We start from the raw sequence: 25,569 nt of genomic DNA, 5'->3' as shown, positions 1-25,569 counted from the left end.
AGAGACTTTCTCTCTTTAGCCTGCTGCTTTCTGTGTGGCCTCCATGGCTCAGCATAGGAGAGTCTGGCAGCCTTCACCTCAGTTCAGCCTTGAACTGAATCTTGAACCCTCCAGCAAGCTTCCCCTCCACTCAGAAGCAAACCACCCCTATGATCCAGTTGTGGTGGGCACCCTTAGACAAGTTTCTTTGCCACTGATAGGCTGTGTGTCTCTGTGATGTTCATGGCCTTTCTTCAAAGGTTTCAACCTCAGCCTTGGAGGGAGGAGCCCTCCTCCAAGTTGCTTCCTTGTTCACTCTCTCTTACTAACAGCAGTAACTGCTTTTGCCCCTTTTAGTAATTAACCATTTTTAAAGTTGACAATTCTTTATACTGAAATTCTTTATACTGAAATCCTGTTCAGATTACTGGTAGGGTTTCTGTATCCTCATGCAATCTCCCCTGAAACTATAATTAGACATTGTGTCTGATGTGTGCTTATTCTGTCTGCCACTTCTTGTGCCTTTCTTATTTTTTATCTCCCTGTCTTTGTGCTACACTGACATCAGTTCTTCAGCTCTATCTTCCCATTATCTAATTCTCTCTTTAACTGTCTCTAATAGCTTGCTTACTCTGTGCACTATTTCAATTTTCATGTTTTTATTTTTAGGAGTTCTATTTAATCCTTTTAAAAATTTGCTGGTGGGGCACCTGGGTACTCAGTCGTTAAGCATCTGCTTTGGCACAGGTCATGATCCCAGGGTCCAGGATTGAGCCCTGCATTGGGGTCCCTGCTCAGCAAGAAGACTACATCTCCCTCTCCCACTCCTCCTGCTTGTGTTCTCTCTCTCATTGTGTGTGTGTCTCTCTCTGTCAAATAAATAAATAAATAAATAAATAAATAAATAAATAAATAAAATCTTTTTTTAAAAAGTCTGCTGGAGAGGCACCTGGGTAGTTCAGCTATTTAAGCAGCCAACTCTTGATCTCAGCTCAGGTCTTGATCTCGGGGTTATGAGATGAGGCCCCATGTCGGCATGGAGCCCACTTAAAAAAAAATCTGCTAGTTCATATTTTTATATTTGCTTATTCTTTGTTCACACTTTCTTTTCTTTTAAGAGAGAGCACACATGCTCGCTTCGGCAGCACATATACTAAAATAAGAGAGAGCACAGTGGGGGAGCAGGGGCAGAAGGAGAGGGAGAAAGAGTTTTAAGCAGACTCCACACTGGGTGTGGAGCCCAATGCAGAGCTCAATGAAGAGCTGATCCCATGACCCTGAAATCATGACCTAAACTGAAATCAAGAGTTGGAGGCCCAACCAACTAAGCCACACAAGTATCCCTTTGTCACAATTCCTTATTTCTTTAAACATTGTAAACATTCTATTTTATCTTTAACATCTGAGAATTCTAATACGTGAAATAATTTCAGGTCTGGTTCTGTTGTTTATTACTTCTGCTGGCTTTCCCTCAATGGTGACCTGTTTCTTTGTGTTTTGTGATTTTTGACTGCTAATTCATGTACTTTGGCACTTTATTTGTGGGAATTCTTAAAAGTCTAGGCTAAAGATTTCCACTCCAGAGGGACGTGTTTGCTTCTGCAAGATATAATACATTCTAGCCTTGAGGTTTTTCAGACAACACAATTAATATAAATTTGGGCAACAAACCCAAGAAAAGGTTAGCTTAGGGCTATAAAGTCTCAGTTTTGTGCCCTCTCCCAACCACTACCAAGATCCCAAAGACATGTGTTTTTTTGCTGTTCTCTTCTGTGGGGTAGGTGTTTTTCTGGTTTATCCTTACACTGATGATGGACCTTTGGGGGTGGTTCCCAGCTTACTGCAAGGGATCCTATCAGAGTCTCCATCCTGACTGAGCCCCTAGGAACCCACGCAGCTATCAAAACTAAAGATCAATGCCACAAGGGTTCAACATACACTCCCAGAGAGAAAGCCAGTTCCAGAGTTAGGTTTTCTCTCTGAGTTAATGAATTCATTTACCACATATTTGAATAGTCATAATTTTACATGTGTGGGATACACTAATGAACAAAGTAGACAAAGTCCTTGTCCTCAACATATTTACAGTCCATCAGGAGGAAGGTAAATAAAATAAAGAAGTAAGTTATATAGTAAATTAGGAGATAATAAATGGTATTGAATAAAAGAAAGAAAAGAGCAGGGGGAGGGGCAGGTGGCAGGATTAAATAAAGCATAAAGCCTCACTGAGAAGTTGACCTTCAGCAAAGATGCAAAGGAGGTCAAGGAGTGAGCCTGTGTGGTACCTGGAAGAAATGTGATCCAGGCAGAAGGAAAAGCTGGTGCAAAGGTGCTAAGGCAGGAACGTGCCTGGGGGAGCTCGAGGAATTGCAGGGAGGCTTCCAAGACTGTGATGGGATGAGCAGGAGGGACTGTGGTGAGGGAGAGAATCTGAGACGAGACAGGGGCTAATCCCAAAGGGCCTTAGAAGCCCTTGGAGGACTTTGGCTTTAATTTGGAGTGAGACGGGAGCCAGCACAGGGTTTGGGGCAGTTTCAATAAAACCTGATATGATTTGACTTACATTTTAAAAGAATCCCTCTGGCTAGTGGGTGGAGAATAGGCTGGCTTTTACTCTAAGTGGAGATGCCTGCTTTCACTTAATTTTGACCTCTGAAGGATCCCCCGCTTTCTTGTAAGTCAGGATGCAGTTTTCTTTGTTGTCAGTGGGGAGGCTGTTCAGAGTATCTGGACCACCACATTGCTGGAAATAGAAGGCACCCCACCAGTTTTCTAAACACAGCACAAAGCTATTTCCAAAACACTATGGAATAGGCTGAACAAAGAAAAAAAAATATCAAAAGGACAGGATAAAGACCAGAGATGAAAAAAATAAAACTAGTGTACAGTACGGCAAAGCAGTAGTAAAACAAAAAGCATTAGAGATCATTTCTTAAGAATTCTTAAGAACTGGGACGCCTGGGTGGCTCAGTTGGTTGGACGACTGCCTTCGGCTCAGGTCATGGTCCTGGAGTCCCGGGATCGAGTCCCACATCGGGCTCCCAGCTCATGGGGAGTCTGCTTCGCTCTCTGACCTCTCCTCGCTCATGCTCTCTCTCACTGCCTCTCTCTCAAATAAATAAATAAAATCTTTAAAAAAAAAAAAAAAGAATTCTTAAGAACTAACCAGATCCACGCCTGACAAATGCTATTACAATACACAAGACAGAGTCACACTTTGTAACCACAAATCACTAGAATAAAATACAATAGCAATTAAGAAAGCCTAACCCTGTCAACAGAGAGAGGGGATCCGGATAGAGTGGAGTGATGGAAGTTTGTATCCTGAATTTTGGTTCCCAAGATTCTTATAAAATTCCCAGGGTACTTGCCCCATCTGGGTCCTTCCCCACACCCCACTCTAGCCTGCATTGAAGAGGTGCCAATACATAGTTACTAAATTGTATCTTTAACCCTAAGTATATGACATTTTAGACCACTCAATGAACATTTAAAGTGTTTATATATTAAAAAGTCCACCTAATATATCAGTATTTAAAGAAAAACACATCTCCCAACATACGTTTTTTTAAAATTAAAAACAGTGTGTACTATGACACTTAAAAAAAAAAAAGGAATCAAAGTAACTTTTAACAATAATCATCTCTGAATGGTGGGATTAAGGGATCTCCTTATATGGCTGTCTGTACTAGATTTTCCTCAATAAATATTCTCTCTCTCTCTCTTTTTTAATTTATGGGACACTTGACAGATCTGCATGTCTTCCTTGCACAGGGCCATGCTAATCTTCTTTGTATCGTTCCAATTCTAGTACATGTGCTGCCAAAGCGAGCACAACACATTCTATTTCTACAATGGAAAACATATGTATAACATAAAGGCGGTCTATAACCCGCAGAGCACAAAAGGTGCAGAGGAACAAATTCCCTCCCTATTAATTGCAGAGCACTTAGTTAAGACACATGAGAGTATGCTGAAACTTCTAGGAAGGAAAAACAAAAAATCACAAAACTCGAATAAAACCAACAGACTGATGAAAAAGCTACTTATGTCAAATACTATATGAAAAACCCACACATATGCATATGCAAGTTCATCTTCACTTGTAAGAAAAAACTCCAAATTAGGTAAGTGGAGAATATAAAAAGATATTGACAACAAAGGAAATAACACAATAAAATGCTTTATCCTTGTCAAGAAGACAGAAATGAAAGAAATACTGAGATATATACCATTTCAGATAAATTAGCCAACCAGAAAAAGTCACAGCATGCATGGATAGTGAGCTTATTATGAAATGAGTGCAGCTGCTAACGGTATAGACTGGGCCAAGCTTTGAGGAAAACAATCTGGCGATATGTATCAAGAGACCTAAAAAGGCTCCTATCTGTTTACCTGGTAATCCTATTCTAGGGGCTCATCATAAAACAGTTTTTTTAAGGGAACCCACTTTCATTGTGTAACTTGAATCAGCCACACAGAGACTCACAAAGTGCATCCTAGGCAGAGGTATGACTCATGAACACATGAATGAACATAACCAAATATTAGCAATGTCCAGAGCGCCTGAATGGCTCAGTCAGCTGAGCGACCAACTCTGGGTTTCAGCTCAGGTCATGATCTCAGCGTTGTGGGATCGAACCCCACATCAGGCTCTGCACCCAGCAGGGAGTCTGCTTCCCTTCCCCTTTTCCTCTGCCCTTCCCCCTCCTCCCTCCAATAAATAAATAAATTTTCAAAAAAAAATCAGCAATGTCCAAATGCCCGGTGGTGAGAAGATTTTATCTGGAGGCAACAATTTCATAGGAAAGTAGCGAAGAGCTTGTTCTCTGGTGACACCCAGCTAATCAAAAACAAAGAGGCTATGCACCCTACCCCCAGGCACCTCACAGTCTGCAGTATAAAAATTCTACTCTTTATTAGCTGTGATTAATACCCTTTATAAAGCTGGGACTTTGAGTAAGTTGCTTCACCCCCCCATGCCTCAGTTTTCTCACCTGTAAAATGGGTCTGATAACAGTATCCCCCATGTAGAAGTGTTATAAAGATTACGTGGGTAACGCCACATAAAGTGCTTTGTACAGCAGGTGCTACAGGAAGTGCATAGTGGCTTCAGCCGCCACCACTAAGCGTGAGGCTCACAGCCACATGCCACTTGGTGTGTCTCATGGAAGAGGGGTGACATTATGAATAAATTAGGGTAGAGGACCGCAGAGCTTCTCCCTCCTTTGTTCCTTTAAATTTAAGTTGCTCCCATAATTTTTTTTTAAGATTTTATTTATTTGAAAGAGAGACAGACAGAGAGGGCATGAGTGGGGAGGAGAAGGAGAAGCAGACTCCCACCAAGCAGGGGCCCCAATGAGGGGCTCAATCCCAGGACCCCGAGACCATGACCTGAGCCGAAGGCAAGTGCCTAATCGACTGAGCCACCCAGGCGCCCCACTCCCATAATTTTTAAAGACTGATTCCATTCCAACATAGAGCATCTACTATGGGCCAGGCCCTGTACTGCGGAAACAATTTCTGCCCTCAAGGGGTTCTCAGTATAGTGAATGACGCATTCATTCATCCTTCATTCAACGAGTAGTTATTGAACACCTACTATGTGCCAGGCACTGCGCCAGGTGCTAGGAATTCAAAGGTAACGAGTAGACAATGTGGCCACACCCACAGAGCCTGTGCACTAGCGGGGAAGGCAGATGATAAGCAAGGAAACAAAACCCAATAGGAATAATTACAGATTCTGATGCATTACGAAGATAATAAACAAGGTGACAGTATTATCTGATAGTGAGGAGCAGACGCCCTTGAGAATGAGCCATCAGGAAAGGTTTCCCCAAAGAGGTGACATCCAACCTGAGACATACCAGAGGAGAGTAAGGAAGTCATCTCAGGAGCAAGGGGAAGAGTGTTTGGGCAGGTGAATACAATAGTTCCTAAGTCTGAAGGAGCTTAGTTGTTCCAGGAGCAGAAAGGAGGTCACTGGGACTGGAGCAGGTGAGTGAGGGGCTCAGTGGGGACTGATGCAGCTAAAGACATGGGCAGGAGCCCTGCCAGCCAGGGTGAGGAGCCTGGATTCTATTCTGAGAGTAACAGGGAGCCACCAAAAAAGTTTTAAGAAGAAAAGAGAGATGATCTTTGGGTACTTAAAAAAATCACATTGGGGACACCTAGGGGGCTCAGTTGGTTAAGTGTCTGCCTTCAGCTCAGGTCATGATCCCAGGGCCCTGGAATCAAGTCCGCATCAGGCTCTTTGCTCAGCGGGGAGCCTGCTTCTCCCTCTCCCTTTGCCTGCTGCTCTGCCTACTTGTGCATGTTCTCTCACTCTCTCTTGCTCGCTCTCTGTGTCAAATAAATAAATAAAATCTCTTTTAAAAAAATCACTTTGTCTACAGTGTGGAAATTAGATAGTAGGAAGCAGGAGTCAGGGTGAGAAGACCAGTGAGAGTGCTACACTAGCCTAGGAAGTGGGGTGATGGCAGCTTGCACTCTGCCCTGGTGGCGGGGAAGAAATTAGATGGATTCCAAGTGTATTTTGGAATTGGACTGAAAAATTGCAGGTGAACTGCCTGTGGGAAGAGAAGAAAGCAAGAATCAAGAATACCACCAAAGTGTTACCACTTGAACAGTTGGTTGGCTGGCGGTGGTTTCCTAGGAGAAAACTTTGGGAAGGAAGAAGTTTGGGTTGAATATCAAGAGTTCATTTCCGAACAAGTTAAATTTGAGTGCCTGTGAAATATCCAGCAGAAATGGCAAGTGGGTAGAGGGATACACAAGTCTGGAGCTCAGGGGAACAGTCCAGACTAGAGATATAAATTTGAAAATGATGAGACCATTGAAGATATTGAAAACCTCGGTCTGGAAGAACTCACCTAGGAAATTCATGTAGGCAGAGAAGAAGATTGAGAATGGAGGTCTGAGAGTCAACATTCAGGGGAGTGTGGGAAAGTGGAGAGCGAAGGTGGGAATGACCGAGGAGGAGGCAAAGCTGAGAACAAGAAGGTGGAGAAAGATCAGCTGCTGAAGACAGAAGTGCCACCCCTGGGCTGGCCACGTGCAAGGAACTTTCAAGAGCATCTTCTGTACAGCTGCCCAATCTATATTCCACTGGAAAGGTTCGAAGAGGGAGTGAGTGCTGAGGGAGCAAGGGTAGCAAGTGCAGTCCACTGGCTGGAGAGGTTCAGATGCAAAGAGCAGACACTGAAGGGAAGGTCACAAAGTCTCTGACAGAAGAGAAAATATGTGTGTCCAATAAATACACAAAGAGATATCCAACTTCATTAGTAATCAGGGACATGCACATCAAGACAGGAGAAACCATTTCACATCCATTCCACTGGGAGAATGTTGAAAGTCTGACGATGCCGAGCGCTGGGGAATACGCGGATCTACCCAGCCTCTACCAGGGGTGGGGGATCACCAAGCAGTACCACCACTTTGGAAAACCATCCGGCATGATCTCATGAGGCAGAACAATCAGGTGCCCTATCTATACCCAGCAACTCCACAGAGTCACAAACAAGAGTATTCAGAGTGGCAGATCTCACAGTAGCGAAGACCTAGAAACAGTCCAGCGCCTGGAGAGGAAGAGCAAATGGACTGGCCGCAGCATGCTCACCCACGGTGTGGGCCTTAGGGACACACAGTAGCAGTGACGCAGCTTAGACTGCGACAGTACACTTTTCAAGAAGTCCAAAAATGTTGCATACATCATAACATCCTTTTTGCAAAGTAAAATAAAATAAATTATAATACGTTGAGGAATAAGCTTTGATGTGACAAAACGTGAAAGAAGCCAGATGAACGGCAAACCAGCTCATGACCAGAGCCTGGATGTCATTAGTCATAAAAGAAACACAAGTTGAAACCACAATGAAATGTCACCTCACACCTGTTAGGAAGGCTGTTATCAAAAAACAAAAGACGACTGGTGTTGACAAGGTCATGGAGACACTGGAACGCTGTTATGCCGCTAGAAGGAATGCCTCATGATGCAGACGCTTCCTGGAAAACAGGATAGTGCTTATCAAAAAATTCAGTATGATCAAGCCATCCTACTGCTGGGTATTTATCCAGAAGAACTGAAATCAGGATCTCTAGGAGGGATTAGCAGTCCCATATTCATCGCTGCACTGTCAACCGCTGCCAAGACCTGAATGTCTGAGGATGGATGAATGGAGTCTATCCTTACAATGGATAAAATGCAGTCTATCCTTACAATGGAATATTATCCGCCTTATCAAAGGAGGAAATACTGCAGCATTCACAGCTGCAGTTAATGAACATGGAGGACACAATGCTAACTGAAATGAGCGAGTCACAGAAGGACACACACTGCACACTTGGTTTATTTGAGGTATTGAACAGTCAAACTTGTGGAACAAAGACTAGAAGTGTGGGTGCCAGGGGCTGATGGAAGGGGGAACTGGGAAGTCAATAATCAATGGACATACAATCTCAGCTCCACAAGATGAACAAGTTCTAGAGATCTGCTATACCATGTGTGCCTACAGATAATAGTAATGCATCATACACTTAACCATCTGTTACAAGAGGAGATTTTATGTTAAATGTTCTTACCACAATAGGGAAAAAAAACTATATCAAAAAAGAAAAAAGCCATATGGAAAAAATGGTAACAGTTGAGTCAAAACAGTGGGTACTTTCCATGGGAAGAGACAAAAGGAATGTGGCAGAAAAAGAATAAATAATGTAAGAATGGTTATTTCAGTAAAAAGAAAGACAAGTCCTCCCAGGAAATGTTTTTAACCCTAAAACTGATTAGGAATCCACCTGAAACCATGAAATTGAACAACCTAGTTTCAAAGAAATAAATACAGGGCACAGAACAACATAGTTGATAGCACCAGAGGGAAATCCAGGGAATCCACCAATCAGGAAAATCCAGAATGCAAGAAACTTTAGGACCAACAACTCAGTTTCATCAACAAATAATTAAAACAAAAAATAAACAAACAAACCAGGAGTGAGTTTGGGGAAACCAATAGGTTAAGGAGAGACATTGGACCAAATGCAGTATATGGACTTTTTTTGGCTGCTGCTTTCAGCAAGTCAACTAGAAAAACCATTTATGAGGCAGGATGATTCGGGATATTGTTTATTTTTTTTTTAAGATTTTATTTATTTATCGGGGGTGGGGGAGAGAGCGAGCACAGGCAGACAGAATGGCAGGCAGAGGCAGAGGGAGAAGCAGGCTCCCTGCCGAGCAAGGAGCCCGATGTGGGACTCGATCCCAGGACGCCGGGATCATGACCTGAGGCGAAGGCAGCTGCTTAACCAATTGAGCCACCCAGGTGTCCCGGATATTGTTTATTTTTAATTTGATAATGGTATCATGACTTTTCTAAAGTCCTTTCCTTTTAAAGATATGTATTAAAATAATTTTTTTAAAGATCTTTTATTTATTTATTTAACAGAGAGAAAGAGAAATAACAAGTAGGCAGAGAGGCAGGCGGGGGGCAGGGGGAAGCAGGCTCCCTGTTGAGCAGAGAGCCCAATGTGGGGCTCGAACGCAGGACCCTGAGATCATGACCTGAGTCAAAGGCAGAGGCTTAACCCACTGAGCCACCCAGGTACCCCAATATACTAAAATCTTTTTTAAAAAATTCCAATAACACTCGTTCTGTACCTTTCTGTGCTTTTCTCACAACACTGTTGAAGCCTGTATACTGCTCACCACTTGCATGCACACACACACTCAAAAACATACACACACACACACACGCATACAGACACACACACACACAGGCACACACTCCCGTACCCAGCAGGACAGCATTTTCAAAGTGCAGACAATTCTGTCTCACCTACTGTCCTGTGCAGGCCTCAGGAAGGGGCTTTGCATAACGAGAATACTCAAATGTTTCTTGAGTTTTTAAAAAGAAAGAAGAAAAACAAACAAAAAAGAGCCAGGTAGGCTCCAGTAATAAGAAGTATACTTTGAACCAAGGACTGATTATGTTTAAGAGGACTTTCTGTGCCTGGCGTCCAAACACAAAGTCCTGGGGAACGAAGAGCAGGGATGCAGACCTGCCACCAAGACTCATGAAGGGGACCTTCCTTGGGGAAGGAGGTGCAGATGTCACTGCAGGCAGGCCGGGTCCCTCTGACACACGCCCAACACAACAGTAGCTCATTTACTGAGTGTGTGGTCATCTGTCTCCACCACCAGTCAGGGGCCCCACCCTGGATCTGGTCACAGGGCTGGACCTGGTAAGTGGTTGACAAGCCCCAAGGAAGAAACTTCAGTAGCATCCAGAGGAAAACAGGACTGATCACAAAGCAGGTCAGTAACATTCTGGGGCCCAAGGCAGGAATATCAACCAGAGATTCATCAAAATAGAGACCCTGGATGGGGGGGTGTGGTAATGAGCTGGGCCCACAGTCCTGCTCATCTGAGTTACTGATGAAGGGAATGGGGCGTGGGTCACGGACGGCTTGCGACAGGAAGAGGGGTACTGGAAGGCAGATGGGGTCTGGAGGGGGTCAGGACCTGGGAAGCAGCTGCTGCCTGCTGTGTGACCTGGGGCGTGGCTGGCCTAGGCCAGCCTTGTCCTTTCTCAGTGCAGTAGGATGTGGGAAACCACAAGAATGCAGGCAGGGCTAGCGTATCACGGGGGAAAACTGAATTCCTGAGCACATCAGGGAGGCTTACTCAGACTAGCTAGAGGAAATCACATTGAACAACCCAGCTCTGGAATGAGGATATACTCAAATCGTGGCATGGGCACGTGGACGTAGGCATTGGGGGGGGGGGGCTCCTTCTGCCTGTGACAGATAAGGGGCAGGAAAGGCTACACAGAGGAGCTGACACTTGAGTGGGTCTTGAAAAATGAGACAGAATGGAAAAAGAGAGACAAACAAAAACACACCGAGTGCTCACGATGGTCTAGGTCCCTCTAGACACTGAAGTTCCCTTCCAGAAAAAGGGCCACACAAAGGCCTGTAGATGTGAAAATACAACAGTGTGTCTGATAGTCTTTCCCCTCTCTGTCCATGCCTGTTCCCTGGTCACCCTGGAAAAACCCATCAATGATGAACTGTTTCTTTTTGCTTCTAGAAATTCACTCTAGGGCTTGACCAGAGATGGATGTCAAGATGTGCTCAACAACACTCAAAACAGCAAACCCACCATAGGTTAGATGGGTTAAAATACTACGCAGTCTTCAAAATGCAAGTTGTCAAAGGTGAACTAATGGCATGGAAAGAGCTATACCCCATAACAAGTGGAAAAACAGCAGTTACAAAAGAACACAATCCAACTTTATTTCTGAAAACAGAGTACATTTTTTTAAAGACTAAGAAGAAATCTAATGTTCCAAGAGTCTATCTCTACATGGTGGGATTGGGTGATCTTCATCATCCTGCCATTTTCCACAATGAATATGTGTTACTTTTTAAAAATTAGATAAAAACACCCCCCAGAATGTTATTTAAACACACACATACACACACAATTGAAAACAGGCCCACGTTGGGGTAGGCTCACCTTCTGCAGGATGGGGGTAGGGCAGGTGTTGTCAAACAGGACTGAGTTGAAGATCCCATACACGCCCTCACTGAGGTGGTACACGATGGTCTTGGGGATGGAACCACTTTCCTCTGTGGGGAGGGCAGGGGTCAGGGGCAGCACAGGCAGCAGTGTGAGGGGGCGGGAGTGGGGTGCTGGCACAGTGGGCGGCTCAGCAAGGATGATGGGTAACTGAAGCCCAAAGGCTGCCCCTTCCTCAGCTCTGGGGTGGGTCCTGCTGCCTCCTATGACAGACACAAGGTTCATGTGATGCAGCCTCACCCCTGCAGCTGGGCACCCCTGCACAGACACACTTCTGGCCTGCAGCTGAGCCCCTGGACGCCCCAGCAAAGGCCGAAGAGCAGCCCACCCAAGCTCGAGACCCCAAGAGGTTAAGCTGCTCACTCAGAGGCATATGATATGGGGCAGAAATGAGAAAGCAGGTCTCCTGGCTGGACCAGATAGGGTAATGAGCCAGATTTATAAAGGAAGCCAGAAGAATGTCATCTCTGCACACACACACACACACACACACACACACACAAGACATTCTACCTGGGGCCCACCACCCCTCCCAATGGATTCTCAGGGGAAGACACACAGACCTCAGCTCTCCTGCCTGGGACCCCGGAGCAGAAGGAGAAGCCCCAAGACCAGAGCCTCTGATCCCACTCACTCAAGGGGCTGCTGGAGGGACTGATCTCTCTGGAAGGGCAGGAAAGAGTGCCGACGTTGCAGTGTGGGCAGAGAACCCTGAGTCAGCCCAGCCTGAACTTGGATCCAGGCATTGACTCTACCAGCTCTGTGACTTTGGGCGAGTGACTCAACCTCTCCAGGCCTATGTTCTGTCATCTATAAAGTCGGCTTAGACAATTATAGGTTGTCATTAATTATTTTCCTTATGTTATGAGCAGCAGTAGGATGAGTAAGAACCTGTCCTTTAGAGAGCAGACAGATATGGGGTCGAATGCAGGCTTTGCTTTTTACTGTTAAGCAATTCACTTATATTCTCTTTGGCTCTCAGTTTTCTCACCTGTACAATTGGTTAATAAACTATCTGTTCTCCCTAATGTTGTTTTGACCTCAATCTTCATAAAGTATAAACATACATAGGAAATACTGACACCAAGTATCTTGAGGGGGTAAGAGTGGATATAAGTTTCCCTAAGGCAAGGATCCATCCTCCAGACTCTCCAAGCCCTAAAACTAGATCTTGCTCAGCCAGCCACTGTCCCTAGCTTCGGGAAAAAATGGGGCTCTGCTGCCCACCTGGAACCTACCCTCCCTTCCAGGCTGGTCCAGAAGAACCTCCTTCTTGGCGATGATGCTGACAGCCAAGGTGAAAGCCGAAGTCACGTAGTAGCGCCCCAGCCTGGCAAGGATGTCCACGCCACAGCCCTCTGGGAAGTACAGGTCCAAGGCTGAGTTGATCACAGAAGCAATCTGGTGGGACAGGGATGGGGAACAATGACATGTGTGAAATGTGGGATTTACATACTGAGGACTTGCTATAGCTTCAAGTCTATTCCTTGAAAGCTTCTTTGATTTCAGAAAGAAGCATTTGGCAGCTGCTAAGGCCCCAACTGGTGACTGCGGACAGGTGGCCGGGAAGGCAGGATGCAGACGGAGCAGGGTCAAGACCCTTACGCTTGTGTCAATCAGCTTCCTTAACATTCCCAAATTGGGAAAAGGTGTTCTTTTTTTTTTTTTTAATTTTATTTTATTTGTTTATTTGACGGAGAGAGATCACAAGTAGGCAGAGAGGCAGGCAGAGAGAGAGGGGGAAGCAGGCTCCCTGCTGAGCAGAGAGCCTGATGCAGGGCTCAATCCCAGGACCCTGGGATCATGACCTGAGCTGAAGGCAGAGGGTCAACCCACTGATCCACCCAGGTGCCCCGGGAAGAGGTGTTTTAACGTAATAGTTGGTACTCAGGCTCTAGAAGCCCTGATGTATATCTTTCTTTCATAAGTGAACAATCTGTTAAAGGACACGTTTTTCACAGAAAATATAAGAACAAAGATCAAAATCACCCTTAATTCTATCATCCAGATTGTTAATAACTGTTAGCTTTTTGGAGTAGCTCCTTTAATTCTTTTTCTATACAAACACAGTTTTTTATTATAAATATGATAAGGCTCAAACACAGTTTTTTATTATAAATATGATAAGGCTATACATGTTTTATAACCTGTTTTACGCAACAGACTCTGGGAATGACCTCACAAGGAGGTCATATGAATGTACCACCATTTAACCAATTCTCAAGTGTTAGATGGACCACAAAAGTCCACTGGGTTTTTGTTATGAACAATGCCACAAAGCTCCTCTTTGAGGCTAACTCTTTGTGCCCGTGGGGGATTATTTTCTTAGGGTCAGTGCTGATGTGAGCGCCCAGAACTTGGCTCTTACTAGGGAAAGGCGACCCCTAGTGGTTGCAGTGGGGATTGCTGGGGGACATTTTTCTGGATTTCATCTCACATGGAAGGAGCAGACAGGTGGGCCTTTCTTTTCCCTGCCCTCCCGTTTGATTTCTCATCAGCTCACCTAAGACAGAATAGAGCAGGCCAGGCCCTCATAAAGTTTCAGGACTTACGCAAATAGGCCTGGTTAACTTCAAATATGCGCATGGACTAGTGTCAGAGAGAGCAGGGTGTGTTGCCAGCTCTGCTGTACACCAGAAAGTGACCTTGAGAAGCCTCAGTTTGCTCGGCTGTAACATGGGGCTAATAATAAGATGATCTGGGAAAAGCACCTAGCACAGCATACAGCACGTAGGACCCACTCAACAGCCCTGGGCACACCATCCCCACTTCCCACACAGTCTAGGGTTACCTCTTCGAATCTCACTTTGGCCCCCTCCAATCCAGGGAAGCCACCACCAAGGTCCAGGAGATGCATCCTGTGGCCCAGCTCAGCGCCCATCTCAAACACAAGCCGGGCGTCTGCGATGGACTGAGTGTAGGCGTGAAGGTCAGGACAGCCGCTGCCAACGTGAAAACTGGGAAGGGAGGAAGACCCTCGGCTTACATGCAGGGCCCCAGGTGCCATGGCCGCAGCCCAAGCCAGGAGCAGCCTTGGGCAAGCACAATGGGCATCGTGCCCATTCTGCAGATACAGTGACTGAGGGCCCCAGAGGTTAGATGCATTGCCAAAGGTCATGGGGCAAGTGAGGTGTGGACAGGAGACTAGATCCAAAGTCCTTTGGCACTTGGTGTCCCTCCCATCCCTTCATGCTGCCACTGGGGCTGAGTCCCCTGGGATGAGGAGCAGGGCTCAGAGTCAGCCGTGTCCATAGGTCCCTCCCAGCCAGCACTGTGCTTTAGTTTCCCCAGCTATAAAGTGGAGTTAAGATCCCACAAGGCTGTGCAATAATGTACCTGACGCATTTAGCACAGTGCCTGGTGTATCTTAAGCACAGAATAAATGACAACTATATTATTAGGTCATTATCATGACTTCTTCCATATCCCTGCGTGCAAAGAGTCAGAGCAAAGGGGTGCATGGTTCCTGCCAAGCCAGGTCCCTCCTAGGGCCTCTGGGGACAAGATCTGGGGACCATGGGGTTGAGTGAGTGGGACACTCCGAACTTTCTTTCCAAAGAGAGGAAATTGTCCAATGGCAGGATTCTATGCCTGGGGACAGGCCCTCCTTGCAGACCCTGAAGGAGGATCTCATAAGAGAACTGATTAATTTCTGGGAAAGAGGCAGGGGGCTGGCAGGGAGGGTGGGGTTTCTGGGCACTCACCTCACCCCCACTACCTCCACGTGGCTCCTCTTGGCGTTTTCAAGCAGGTGTCTGCAGGATTGCAGCGACGCTCCGAACTTGAAGCTCAGGGGGCTCAGGGAGTGACGGTCATCAGTAGCAATGCCCAGAACCATCCTGAGGAGACATGCAGCACACCTCTGCAGGGGGACCCCACCCCCCCACCCCAATTATATCCTCTCGGAGAACAGAGACATAAGCTCAGAGCCACCCACCCCAGGGCCCTGACCCCTTCCTGTACCTGCACTGCCAGTCAGCCTCTGGAGCCTGTCCAGTCCATTCCCTAAACCTCCCTGGGCCCAGCCCCACAGCCGCTGCCCTGGCCCTGACCTCTCCAGCTCTCCCAGGCAGCTCCACTTCCTCCAAATCAGCCTCGACACCAGCCAGGCTTTTCCAACTTTTCTTGTATGAGGGGAACCGTTTTTTAAACACAGTCTTATTGAAAAACCCGATATCAAGTGAAATCAACAACGTGGAAGATTCTTTGGGTGAACCAGAGTGGTTCCCCATCACCCCAAGGTGGCCCTCCCTGGAGCCCCTATGGCATCAGGTGACCACGAGAAAGCCAAAGCCAGAGCAAAGCATCCAGCCCTGACCCCCACCAAAGCCCACATGCATCAGGTCTCTGCCCTGGGACTGTGACCGACCAGCCTTCACAGCTGCCCTCTGCCCTCACACAGGGTTTGTTCTGGCCACCCCAAATTTCTGTTCATTCCTCAAACACCCAAGGGCCGCTTCTGACTTCCTCGCATTCTTTGCTGAGCAGTTCACCCACATACATCGTTGATCGGGCCCACCTCGAAGGCCGCCTTCTTTGCGCTGCCTTCCTGACCAACCCCCTCTTGCTCCCTCGGCCTATGACTTTGACCTCCAGAATACCGCAGCTTTGCTGTGCCCAGGCCGTCACAGGTATTTCTGCCCCGGTCCTCATCAGGCCCCAGCTCGCTGGGTCTGACCCAGGTGCGCCCACCCCAGACTCCTGGGACTATGGCCCGGGCCAGCTCAGGGTCCTCAGCTCCAGTGCTCCCCCTCCCTCCCCCTCTGCCCTCACACTCAGCCCAGCCCTCCCCACGAGCGGTCCTCAGCTTACCTGGCACTGGGGTAGCCCTTTACCACCTTTGCCAGCTCCATCTCGTTGTCAAAGCTCAGCAGCCGGACCCCGTGCTTGGCGGCATACTTGATCTGTGCAATTTGCTTACAGGGGTTGGCGTAGATGATCTTACTGGCAGGGACGCCAATATGCTGGACCAACTCCATCTCTGCCTGTGGGATCCCAAAGGTGATGGTGAGGAGGCTCAGGGTCTACCGGGCCCACAGAAGTCGAGGACGCACAAATGAGGGGCAGAGTCATAGCATGCCTGGGGAAGTCCCTAAGAAGTGGGCTGCATTTTTACACAACAGATATGCGAAAATCAGGACTCATGACAGTTCGCCATTCTTTGACAGACAAGGCTGCCACAGACAGCTGGGCAGGTGGTGCACTGTACAACCGAGGTGAGGGAGGTCCCAGTCACAGAGAATCCATGGTAGATTTATATAGTTATTATAACTTCCTGGCAGTAGAGCATCTTAGCCTCACAAAGTCATATATATATATATATGATATATATATCATATATATATTCTAATTCACTGAAAGACATTACATAGAGTCATGATAGGCCTAACAATAGGCATGATACATTTTCCTGACAGATTTAATATTCAGAGTATTCCTTGGTGGGGATACCTGGGTGGCTCAGTTGGTTAAGCATCTGCCTTCAGCTCAAATCATGATCCCAGGGTCCCTGCTCAGAGGGGAATCTGCTTCTCCCTCTCTGTCTGCCCCTCCCCCAACCTGTGCAAGCTCAAGTGCTCATGCGCTCTCTCTCAAATAAATAAAATCTTAAAAAAATATATTCCTTGATGTACTGGAAAGTTCATCAGACCAAGAGTCCTTTTGACAGGTCATCCCACATCCCAAGGCCCGCTGTGTGCATGGCGCTCTGCTGGGTGACTCTGGTCAGCCCTTCTCTGTGAGGGGCTTCCTCTTCCTCACCTTTACAGAACACAGTTCCACCAGCTTGCAGCATTAATGATACAGACAATGCTGATGAGAGCAACCACTGTCACTGAGCACATACCACAAGCAGGCACTGAATGAGATGTCAGAAAAAGGGCCAGAGAACAAATAGTTTAGGTTTGGTCAACCACAGAGGTTCCTTTTTTTTCTTTTTAAGATTTTATTTATTTTGAGAGAGGGAGAAAGAGGACCTGTGTGCTCATGGGCAAGCCATGAGCAGGGAGAGGAGCAGACGGGGAAAGGGACAGCTGGGCAGAGGGACAGAGGGGCAGAGGGGGAGGAAGAAAGCATCCAAAGCAGACTCCAGGCCAAGCACAGAGCCTGAGGCCAAGCTGGATCTCATGACCATGAGATCATGACCTGAGCCAAAACCAAGAACCAGGTGCCCAATGGACTGAGCCACCCAGGCGCCCCAGCAATAGAGGTTCCCTGACATCTGCTCAACACGAAAGCAGCCAGAGAGAGGGCCCAAGTGAAGGAGCACGGCTGTGATCTGACAGAACCTGACAGAATCAGGCAGTGGCCTGGCTTTGATAACCATCCATCATCAGCCAACCCTTGCTTTGGATTCACTGCTTTATCTACTCCTTGCACTAATCCCGTCAGAGGGGGGCCGACTCCACTCTAGAGAGAAGGAAACTGGTATTCAGCGGAGAGACACAGTGGACAGGGGGCAGAGCCAGCTTCAAACTCAGGTCTGACTTTCCATGATGGAGGGCAGGAAAAGAAGAGGAAGCCAGCTCTGAAAAAATGTAGGAGACACAGGGCCATTTTTAGCCATTCTGAGTTTATAATAAGTCTCCAATTTAATGTAGCAATTTTTCAACATGGGGTACTATCGTGCATTATCTCGCGTGATACCTGTAACTGTCCTGAGACATATGCATTGGCCACACTTTACAGAGGACCACATGGAGCTCAGAGAAGCCCATGTGCCTGCGGAAACACTAAGGAAGAGAGCAGGAGGGAGCTGGAACTGCTGGCCTCACAGCTGTTTTCCAAAGACCCTGAGTCCGAGTGGACATGCAAATGTGTTTCTGCTCCTGACTTCACATGAGGAGGAAGCCACGGTGGCAATCTGGGGCTTGTGATCTAGTTATAAACACACAGTAACGACTGTTATTCACTGAAGGATTTCCACAGGCCAGCCATCGCCTTAAATATTTTCTATTCATTTGTATTTAAGTCTCATAATAATTTTATGAGGCAGGAAGCAGAGGCTCAGAAGTAAAGTGACTTGTCCAAAGTCACCCAGCTGGTAAGCGGCCAAGCTGGGACTCTAACCCAGGACTGTCAGACTTCAGCACACAAGCTCTTTACCACAGTACTGCGATGGAGAATTCAACCTCAAAGCAGACAAGTGTTCCTGGAGCATCAGTTGAGATGCTAATAAGAAAACAAGTGGTGAGAGAAGCAGAAAATCTCTGACCCCATGGAGCTTTCTTGGGTTGGGGCGGGGGCAGGCAAGAACCCATGAGCACTGAATGATGAAGGAGTTACAAACGTGAGCAGAGCATGGGGAAAAGGCACGGGATACTAGAGAGCCCAATGGGGGACCTGGATGTGAAGAGTCAAGGACAGCCTTTCTGAAGGTCAGAGAGTGAAGCTGAGCTCCACAGGAGGCCTCGTCCAGGCCCAGAGGGAAGGAAGGAACTTTCTGGTAGCAGGAAGAAGGTCCCGCCGAGACCCTGAGGCAGAATGTGCTCAGCCTGGTCGAGGACCAGGGGACCCTGGAGTGGCCTGGGCAGAGAGAGCACCGTGGGGGGAAGACAAGGTGTCAGGGAGGTGGGCAGAGCCAACAGGGAGACCGAGAAGGCTGATGTGGATTTATATTTTATCCTGCGACTCAAGGGAATCTGTTGGAAGGGTTTCGAGGAGGGAAATGGCGCAGTCAGATTTGCACTTGAACTGCAAGGTTTAAATGCACATCACTGGCTACCATGTGAGTACAGACTCAGGAAGGGCTGACAGGATTCTGTGGGGGACTGGTGGCAATCTCCCGAGGTGAGGGAACAGATGGGAGAGAGGTATTCCAGGGGCAGGGCTGGCAAGTGTGGTGGTGGCTAGCTCGTGGGGCTGTCTGACTCCACGCCCAGCAGGCCCAGCAGCCCTTCTCCAAGGGGAAGATGGTGAGAGTGTTGGAGCACACTGGGTTCTAGGTGACCTGTGGGATCCAGGCAGCCACCGGATATAGAAGGTCTGGTCTGGAGATCGAAATGTGGGAGGTGGTGGCATACTAATGGTATCTACAGCAGTGGGAGGAGATGAAATTCCCTAAGAGGCAGGAGAGTTTACAAGAGAAAGGGAGCCCGAGACAGAATCCAAAGGCACTCTCCCATTGAGAGAGAGGGAAGTCGGGCACCCAGGACCTGCAGAGAGGGGAGGAGCAAGGATTCATCCAGAAGGGGAACAACACCTAGATTATATAGTCTTGTCACGGCAAACCTTATCTTGTGACTCCTATCCGTACAGAAGGAGGGTGTCAACTCTCACAGGTGCGGGGCGTGGGGAGGGGGGTTGAGCGGGGACCAGGGGTTGGGCAGGAAGGGTAGGTGCGGAGCAGCACTCTCATTCCTCTCATTTACTTCTGAAGTCTTTAAACTAGGAACATAGGTTATTGTTGAGTGTTTTTAAAAAAAGAATCTGTCCCAAATGGAAAGTAGCTCTTAGTGCGTACAAAGTTCCTGTCCTGCAAGATGAAGGAAGTTCTAGAAATCTGCCAAACCATGTTTACAATCAACCATACTGTGCTGTACACTTAAAAATGTGTTAAGAGGGTAGATCTTGTGATAAGTGTTCTTTTTTTTTTTACGATTTTATTTATTTGAGCAAGAAAGAGAAAGAGAGAGAGCACATGTGCTCACACAAGCAGGAGGAGAGGCAGAGGGAGAGGGAGAAGCAGACTTCCTGCTGAGCAAAGAGCCTGACATGGGGCTCGACCCCAGGACCCGGGATCATGACCTGAGCTGAAGGCAGATGCTTAACCGACTGAGCCATCCAGGAGTCCCTCACGTTAAGTGTTCTTACCCCAAAAACGAACAGTCGTTGTGTTGAATGTTGCTGAGAGTCTGGATAATAAGAGAACCAAAGAGTGCCCCTGACAAGATCTAAATGCATCTACACGGACAGAGCTCCAACCTGCCAAGCTTAAAGCTATTGAGACACAGTCCCCACCACATAAACATCTTTTATGTTTTGTATCTTTTCTATGGATCATATTTGTACGTATTTTTTAAACACCATATACCCACCAAAGTCAAACAGAGATAATGGTGATTATCTCTAGAGACACAAAGCTGATGGCCTACGTGTGGGCGTGAATGAATCAATGTATTCTTCAAATAATTCAAAACGCATGTTTAAAATCAAGTGCTTACTGAGTCTTGGGAGATCGCTGGGGAAGTTGGTAAGAGATTCCTCAGAGTAGTGAGAGTGGAAATGGGGGCGCATGGCTCAGATGTCGGGGTTAGAGGAAAGAGCCAGGTGCACACACACAAGCGGGTGTAGACAGCTCTGTTTGGCCATGGAGAGAGAGCACGGGACTGCGCAAGAGGTTGTGAAGAGTCCCTGGAAGGCTTTTTAAGATGGGAGGATGCTGATAGAAACAGAAAGAAAAGGCAGAATGGGGGCAGGGGAGATGACATTAGGTCCTTGGGAAGGTGGGTGGGTGGACGAGAGCCCCATGCAAGGCATGGCCTGTGCCATTGACCTATCCATGGCATAATTACACCCAGCCCACCGCTCACACCAGATCCTAGGTCAATGTTGGCCAGGGGCATGGTGATGTTAAGTGTAGCCACTAATGATGGCCAACCAGAAGAGGGCAGTCTTGGCCTTTCAAGAAAAGCTGTGCTTCCCAGAGCCACCTCTCAGTAAGTGGGATCATCTCAACTGCAGGGAGGGAGCCATGGCCCCCTCTCGGCCCTGGGGGTTAGCAAAGGCAATCTCCTCACCAGCTGGGGCCCAGCTCTGCCATCCCCTTCCCAAGGACATGGATAGATACAGCAAGAGCTGGAGACCCCACACTACCACTGGCCACACTACACACGTGGCCACTCCCTAGTGAGTCACTCACGTCCTGCGCCCCCTTCCTGGTCTGTTAACTGCTTTCTCACAGGGCTATTGTCAGAATCAGGGTAGTAATAATTACCTCACAGGGTTGTTGCAAGAATAAAATGAGATAACGTACAGAAAACGCTTGGCAAAATGCCTGACAGGACAGAAGCTCTCAACAACAGAACGCACTTTTAATGTCCCTGTGGACTTCAAAGTCTAAGCCCTAACGCCCCCTCTAACTCTGCTCTTTGGAGGCCAGCTCTGAGGCCAGACGGTCAAGCACAGTGTCCCACCTCTCGGTTTCCAGATGCATAGGACCTGTCAGAGGGGTTGGCTCCTTTTCTTCACCCCTAGACCAAGAAGCCTGGAAAGGAGCCCCTTCCTCTTCTCCCAGAGCTGAACCCCGGCATGGCAGGCCTGCAGGGGGACGTCCGGGCTCTGCTACCAGCAAGCTGCGCACAGTTGGCCCCAGTCTCCTCCACTGTAGAATGGTGATCTCTCTTCTACTCTCCTCACAAGCTTGGCGCAAGACACGCATGAAGCTAGGTGTGCAAAGGAAGAGCTAATGCCAAGAGGTTTTGCGATGACGATAGGGAGAGCGACTCATCTATCACTCAGAGCATTAACATTGTCTTTGAGAAAAGACTTATTCTCACCATCCCACCATGCTGCCCACCTCCTTCCCACCCAGAATCCCTCCACCCCTGTCACCCTGCCCAGGCTAGCTCTCCTCCTTTCTCCTCCCAGGGTCCCTTTCTAGAATCCTCCTCCTCCTAACACCCAACCACACTGCCAGCCAGGATTTCAAAGGAGTTCCCCTCAAAACAATCAATACTAACCATTAAAAAAATAACAGTAATGACAACCTCACAAAGCAACGCCCACCAGGTTTGTTCTCACCTCAGGGCCTTTACACTTGCTGTTCCCTCAGCCTGGAAGCACATCCCCTAGTTATCCACCTGGCTGGATCCTTTGCTTCCTTTGGGTCCGTATTTAAATTTCAGCAAAGCCTTCTCTGGCCAAGCTCCATGAAAGTACAATCTTCCTTCCTAACATTCCCTACTTCCCTTCCCCACTTTAACTTTCTCGCTAGCAATGACCACCTAAAACAACATAGATTTTCATCGTTTCACTTGTTTGTTTTTTAGAAAGCAAGTCCCATGAAAAAGGGCCGTTTTTGTTTGGTTTGGTTTGTTCACTTGCTAAATCTCCGCTTGAAATGTGCCCTCTGGTAGGTGCTCAAAAAAGGTTTGCTGAATGACTAAATGTGTCCAGAGTGGTACTCTGAGAAACTTTATACGCTTGAAGGCTGTCATCAGCTAAGGACAGGGAGAAAAGAGATGAGCAAAGAGTTCAACCCCCAGACGACAGAGCCTGTCTTACTCAACACTGGATTGCCAGCCCTAGTTACACACTGACCCGCACACTGCAGCCAGATGACAGAGAACGACACTAAGTAAGCAGAGTAAATCTAGAGAGAGCAGGCGGGGAATTCAGACAACAGTAGTCATCTCATTAGAAAGGCAGCAAAATTGGCAACACAACAGAATTCTCAAAGGACTAGTTGAGAAAAGGTACTGCCACACGTTACTAAGACTATAAAAGAAAAAAAAAACGATAAGAAGGTATTTTTGTTTTGTTTTGTCTTGTTTTAATTAGAGGGATACCATGCAGAGCTCTAAGCCAAGAAGCCTGAAAATCTCCATGAATAAGGTGACTCATCTACATACACACACACACACACACACACACACACACACACACACACATACGGGTTCCCATTGAGAACTTCCATGCTTGTTTCTCCCTCCCTCATCTCTTCAAGCCCTCTTCCAAGTGGGTGGCCTGTCCCAGGGGGTAGGGGCCAATGGCAGCACTCCGGCCTCCTGTGTGCTGACCCGGCAGCAAGGGTCAGGAAGCAGTGGGGTTGGGGTGGGGGAGGATAGGGGCTCACCTTGTTGGCACAGCTGAAGCCCAGCCCCAGCTCAGCCAGGACCTTCAGCACACCTGGGCTGCTGTTGCACTTGACCGTGTAAAAGGGCCGGACTCGGGGCAGGCACTTCAGGAAGCAGAAGTGCTTCCTCACCACAGCACCCAGGTCGGCCACGAAGAAGGCAGCAACATCACCCTGTGCAAGAAGAGTGAATGTGAGACCCCCCCTGCTTAGCTCCCTCCTGGTGCGTGCCATCTGCCATCCTGCCGGGGAACCTGACCCAGGCCCCACTCTGGCCACCAAGCCGCCCGGCTCTACCTCTTCCGGTCTCTGCAGAGAAGGCCGACTGCACTGGGGGTTCTGGGATCTGGCTCAAGTCCCCTTTTCCCCTCACTGCAGCTCCAGCCCCAGCTCCACACCTTCCGATCTCTCGTTCCCATCATGCCCTTGGCGCAGAATACCCTTGCCCCCACTTGGATCTGGCAAATTCCCAGTCTACCTTCAAGATTCCCCTCACAGGCTACCTCCCCCGAAACAATAACGCCACTTTAGGGCTCTCGCTGCATGTAACACATGCTTTCAAAGTATCAGAGCTGTATGTACATTCGTTTTCTCCAGAAGAAGATAGATTCTTTGCAGGCCAAAGCTACAGCCTGCAGCCCATGGCTTTCCACATGTAGGTGCCCACTGAAGCCTTGCATGAGTCCCACCTCCACTGCAACCCCTGCCTCTGAGCAATGGGTCACCACAGATTTGTTGAGGGCAAAACCTGTACGAGACTCCGGGTGAGAAAGCATTTACTTCAGCCCTCCCTGGAACAGCTTCCCTTTTACGCTACACTTTTTTACTGAACCCCACTTGGTGTCTGGCGTGATGCTAAGGGACACAGGTGACCAGACAGGGCTCTGGCCCTGAAGGCGCTTGGGTCTTGAAGGCAACCAACCCTCTGAGCAAGGACAGGTCCGTTCAATAAATGTTCTCCCGGAGCTTCTCCACAACACGGTGGAGGCCACAGAGAAGAGGAAATACAAAATCGGCCCGGGAGATTAGGACAAAGTGACACTGATGAGTAATGAGGAAGGACAGAAACAGGTAAGAGTGAGACAGCCTGGGAGAAAGGCATTCCAGGCAGAGAGAACAGCCTGGGCCGAGGGGCGATAACAGCACACAGTGTCATCAGGAAGCAGCAGTGGTTCGGCTGGGATCAAGCATGATCCGCTCTGGGCAAAGCCAGGCGGGTGCGGGGCTCCAAAGGCAGAACTCTGGCTTCACCTTGCAAGCAGTTGGGGACCGCCCAACAATTCTGAGTTTGAGCATGGCTGTGATGGGGTTGGGGGGTGGACTAGTGAGAGGAGGCAGGGAGATTAGTGGGCCCCTAGAGAGATGAGGTCTGAACTACAAAGCCAGGGCCCAGCAGAGCACCCCCGGGGGGCGGGCTGGTGGTATAATGAGCTTGGTGGTGCCCTGGGGCGGGGGGCGAGCCAGACTCCCCTGTTTCTGACCTAGAGGGTGGGGTAGATGGTGGTGGTGCTGTTCATCAGGGCAGGGCAGGCAGGAAGGACAAAGTTTGGGGCAAAAACAAGGAAATGGGGGTCAAATGAGCCCATCTCGGGCAACAGCAAAGACTGAATGCCAAATATGAAGGAAGATGAGGACCCAAGGAGTCCTTCCAAGAAAGGCAGCTCGGCCGGCATGGGGAATAAGAGACCCAACCCAACTCCCCATCCCTCACCGCGGTGGCCTGTGAGGCCCCCAGAGTGAGCTCCTCCAACAGGTCTCGGGTGCTGAAGCCCTCCTCCACCATCACAAAGTCTGTTTCGCTCAAGTAGCCAGCCATGCCGAGGTGGAGGAGCCGTTTCGGGCTGGATGGAGCCGCTGCCCCGCCGCCCCGCCGCCTTAGAAAGTATGCAACACACTGCAGGGGAAGAGGGAGTAAAGTGAGGGGGCTTGCTGGAGGGCTGCCCTCCACTGTCCCTCTGACCTCCCCAAGCCGGGGGCCCCAGTCCTGTCACACCCCACCACCAGCTCAAGTCTGGAGAGCTTAGGCCCCCTGGGAAGGGTGGGGACGACCAGGAATCCCGGACTGGGACAAGGCATAACATGCCTAGATGTCACTGCCTCTCTGACCCTCAGTTTTCCCATCTGTAAAACGGATGGATCATTTTAGAGATCCTTTCTAGTTATGAAATTCGGGTTTTAGCAAAAAGGGAAAGGAGAGGGAGCAGGAAAGCCAAGAAGCTCATGT

At 48.2% G+C, this 25,569-nt stretch overlaps 1 protein-coding gene across 19 annotated transcripts in view; it reads right to left on the bottom strand.

Moving 5' to 3' along the window:
- Positions 1–25,569, bottom strand: part of AZIN2 (antizyme inhibitor 2) — a 46,811-nt gene that overhangs the window by 9,998 nt on the left and 11,244 nt on the right. For 5 of the 19 annotated variants that reach the window (XM_082685697.1, XM_082685696.1, XM_082685695.1 and 2 more), the window contains 7 exons: positions 25,057–25,239; positions 23,346–23,519; positions 16,364–16,536; positions 15,256–15,390; positions 14,343–14,508; positions 12,790–12,952; positions 11,489–11,754 (listed from right to left, as the gene is read on the bottom strand). In XM_082685697.1, the coding sequence (XP_082541823.1) occupies positions 11,489–11,754; positions 12,790–12,952; positions 14,343–14,508; positions 15,256–15,390; positions 16,364–16,536; positions 23,346–23,519; positions 25,057–25,161 (1,182 nt within the window). In that variant the 5' untranslated portion in view covers positions 25,162–25,239. Of the gene's footprint in view, positions 1–2,540; positions 2,723–11,488; positions 11,755–12,778; positions 12,953–14,342; positions 14,509–15,255; positions 15,391–16,363; positions 16,537–23,345; positions 23,520–25,056; positions 25,240–25,569 lie in introns of those variants that run through there. The other 14 variants (XM_082685685.1, XM_082685701.1, XM_082685700.1 and 11 more) reach the window with 7 other exon arrangements.

The sequence above is a fragment of the Mustela nivalis genome (genome assembly GCF_964662115.1).
Source record: "Mustela nivalis genome assembly, chromosome: 10".
Taxonomy (NCBI): Eukaryota; Metazoa; Chordata; class Mammalia; order Carnivora; family Mustelidae; genus Mustela; species Mustela nivalis.
This window is presented reverse-complemented; position numbering and strand designations above follow the sequence as displayed.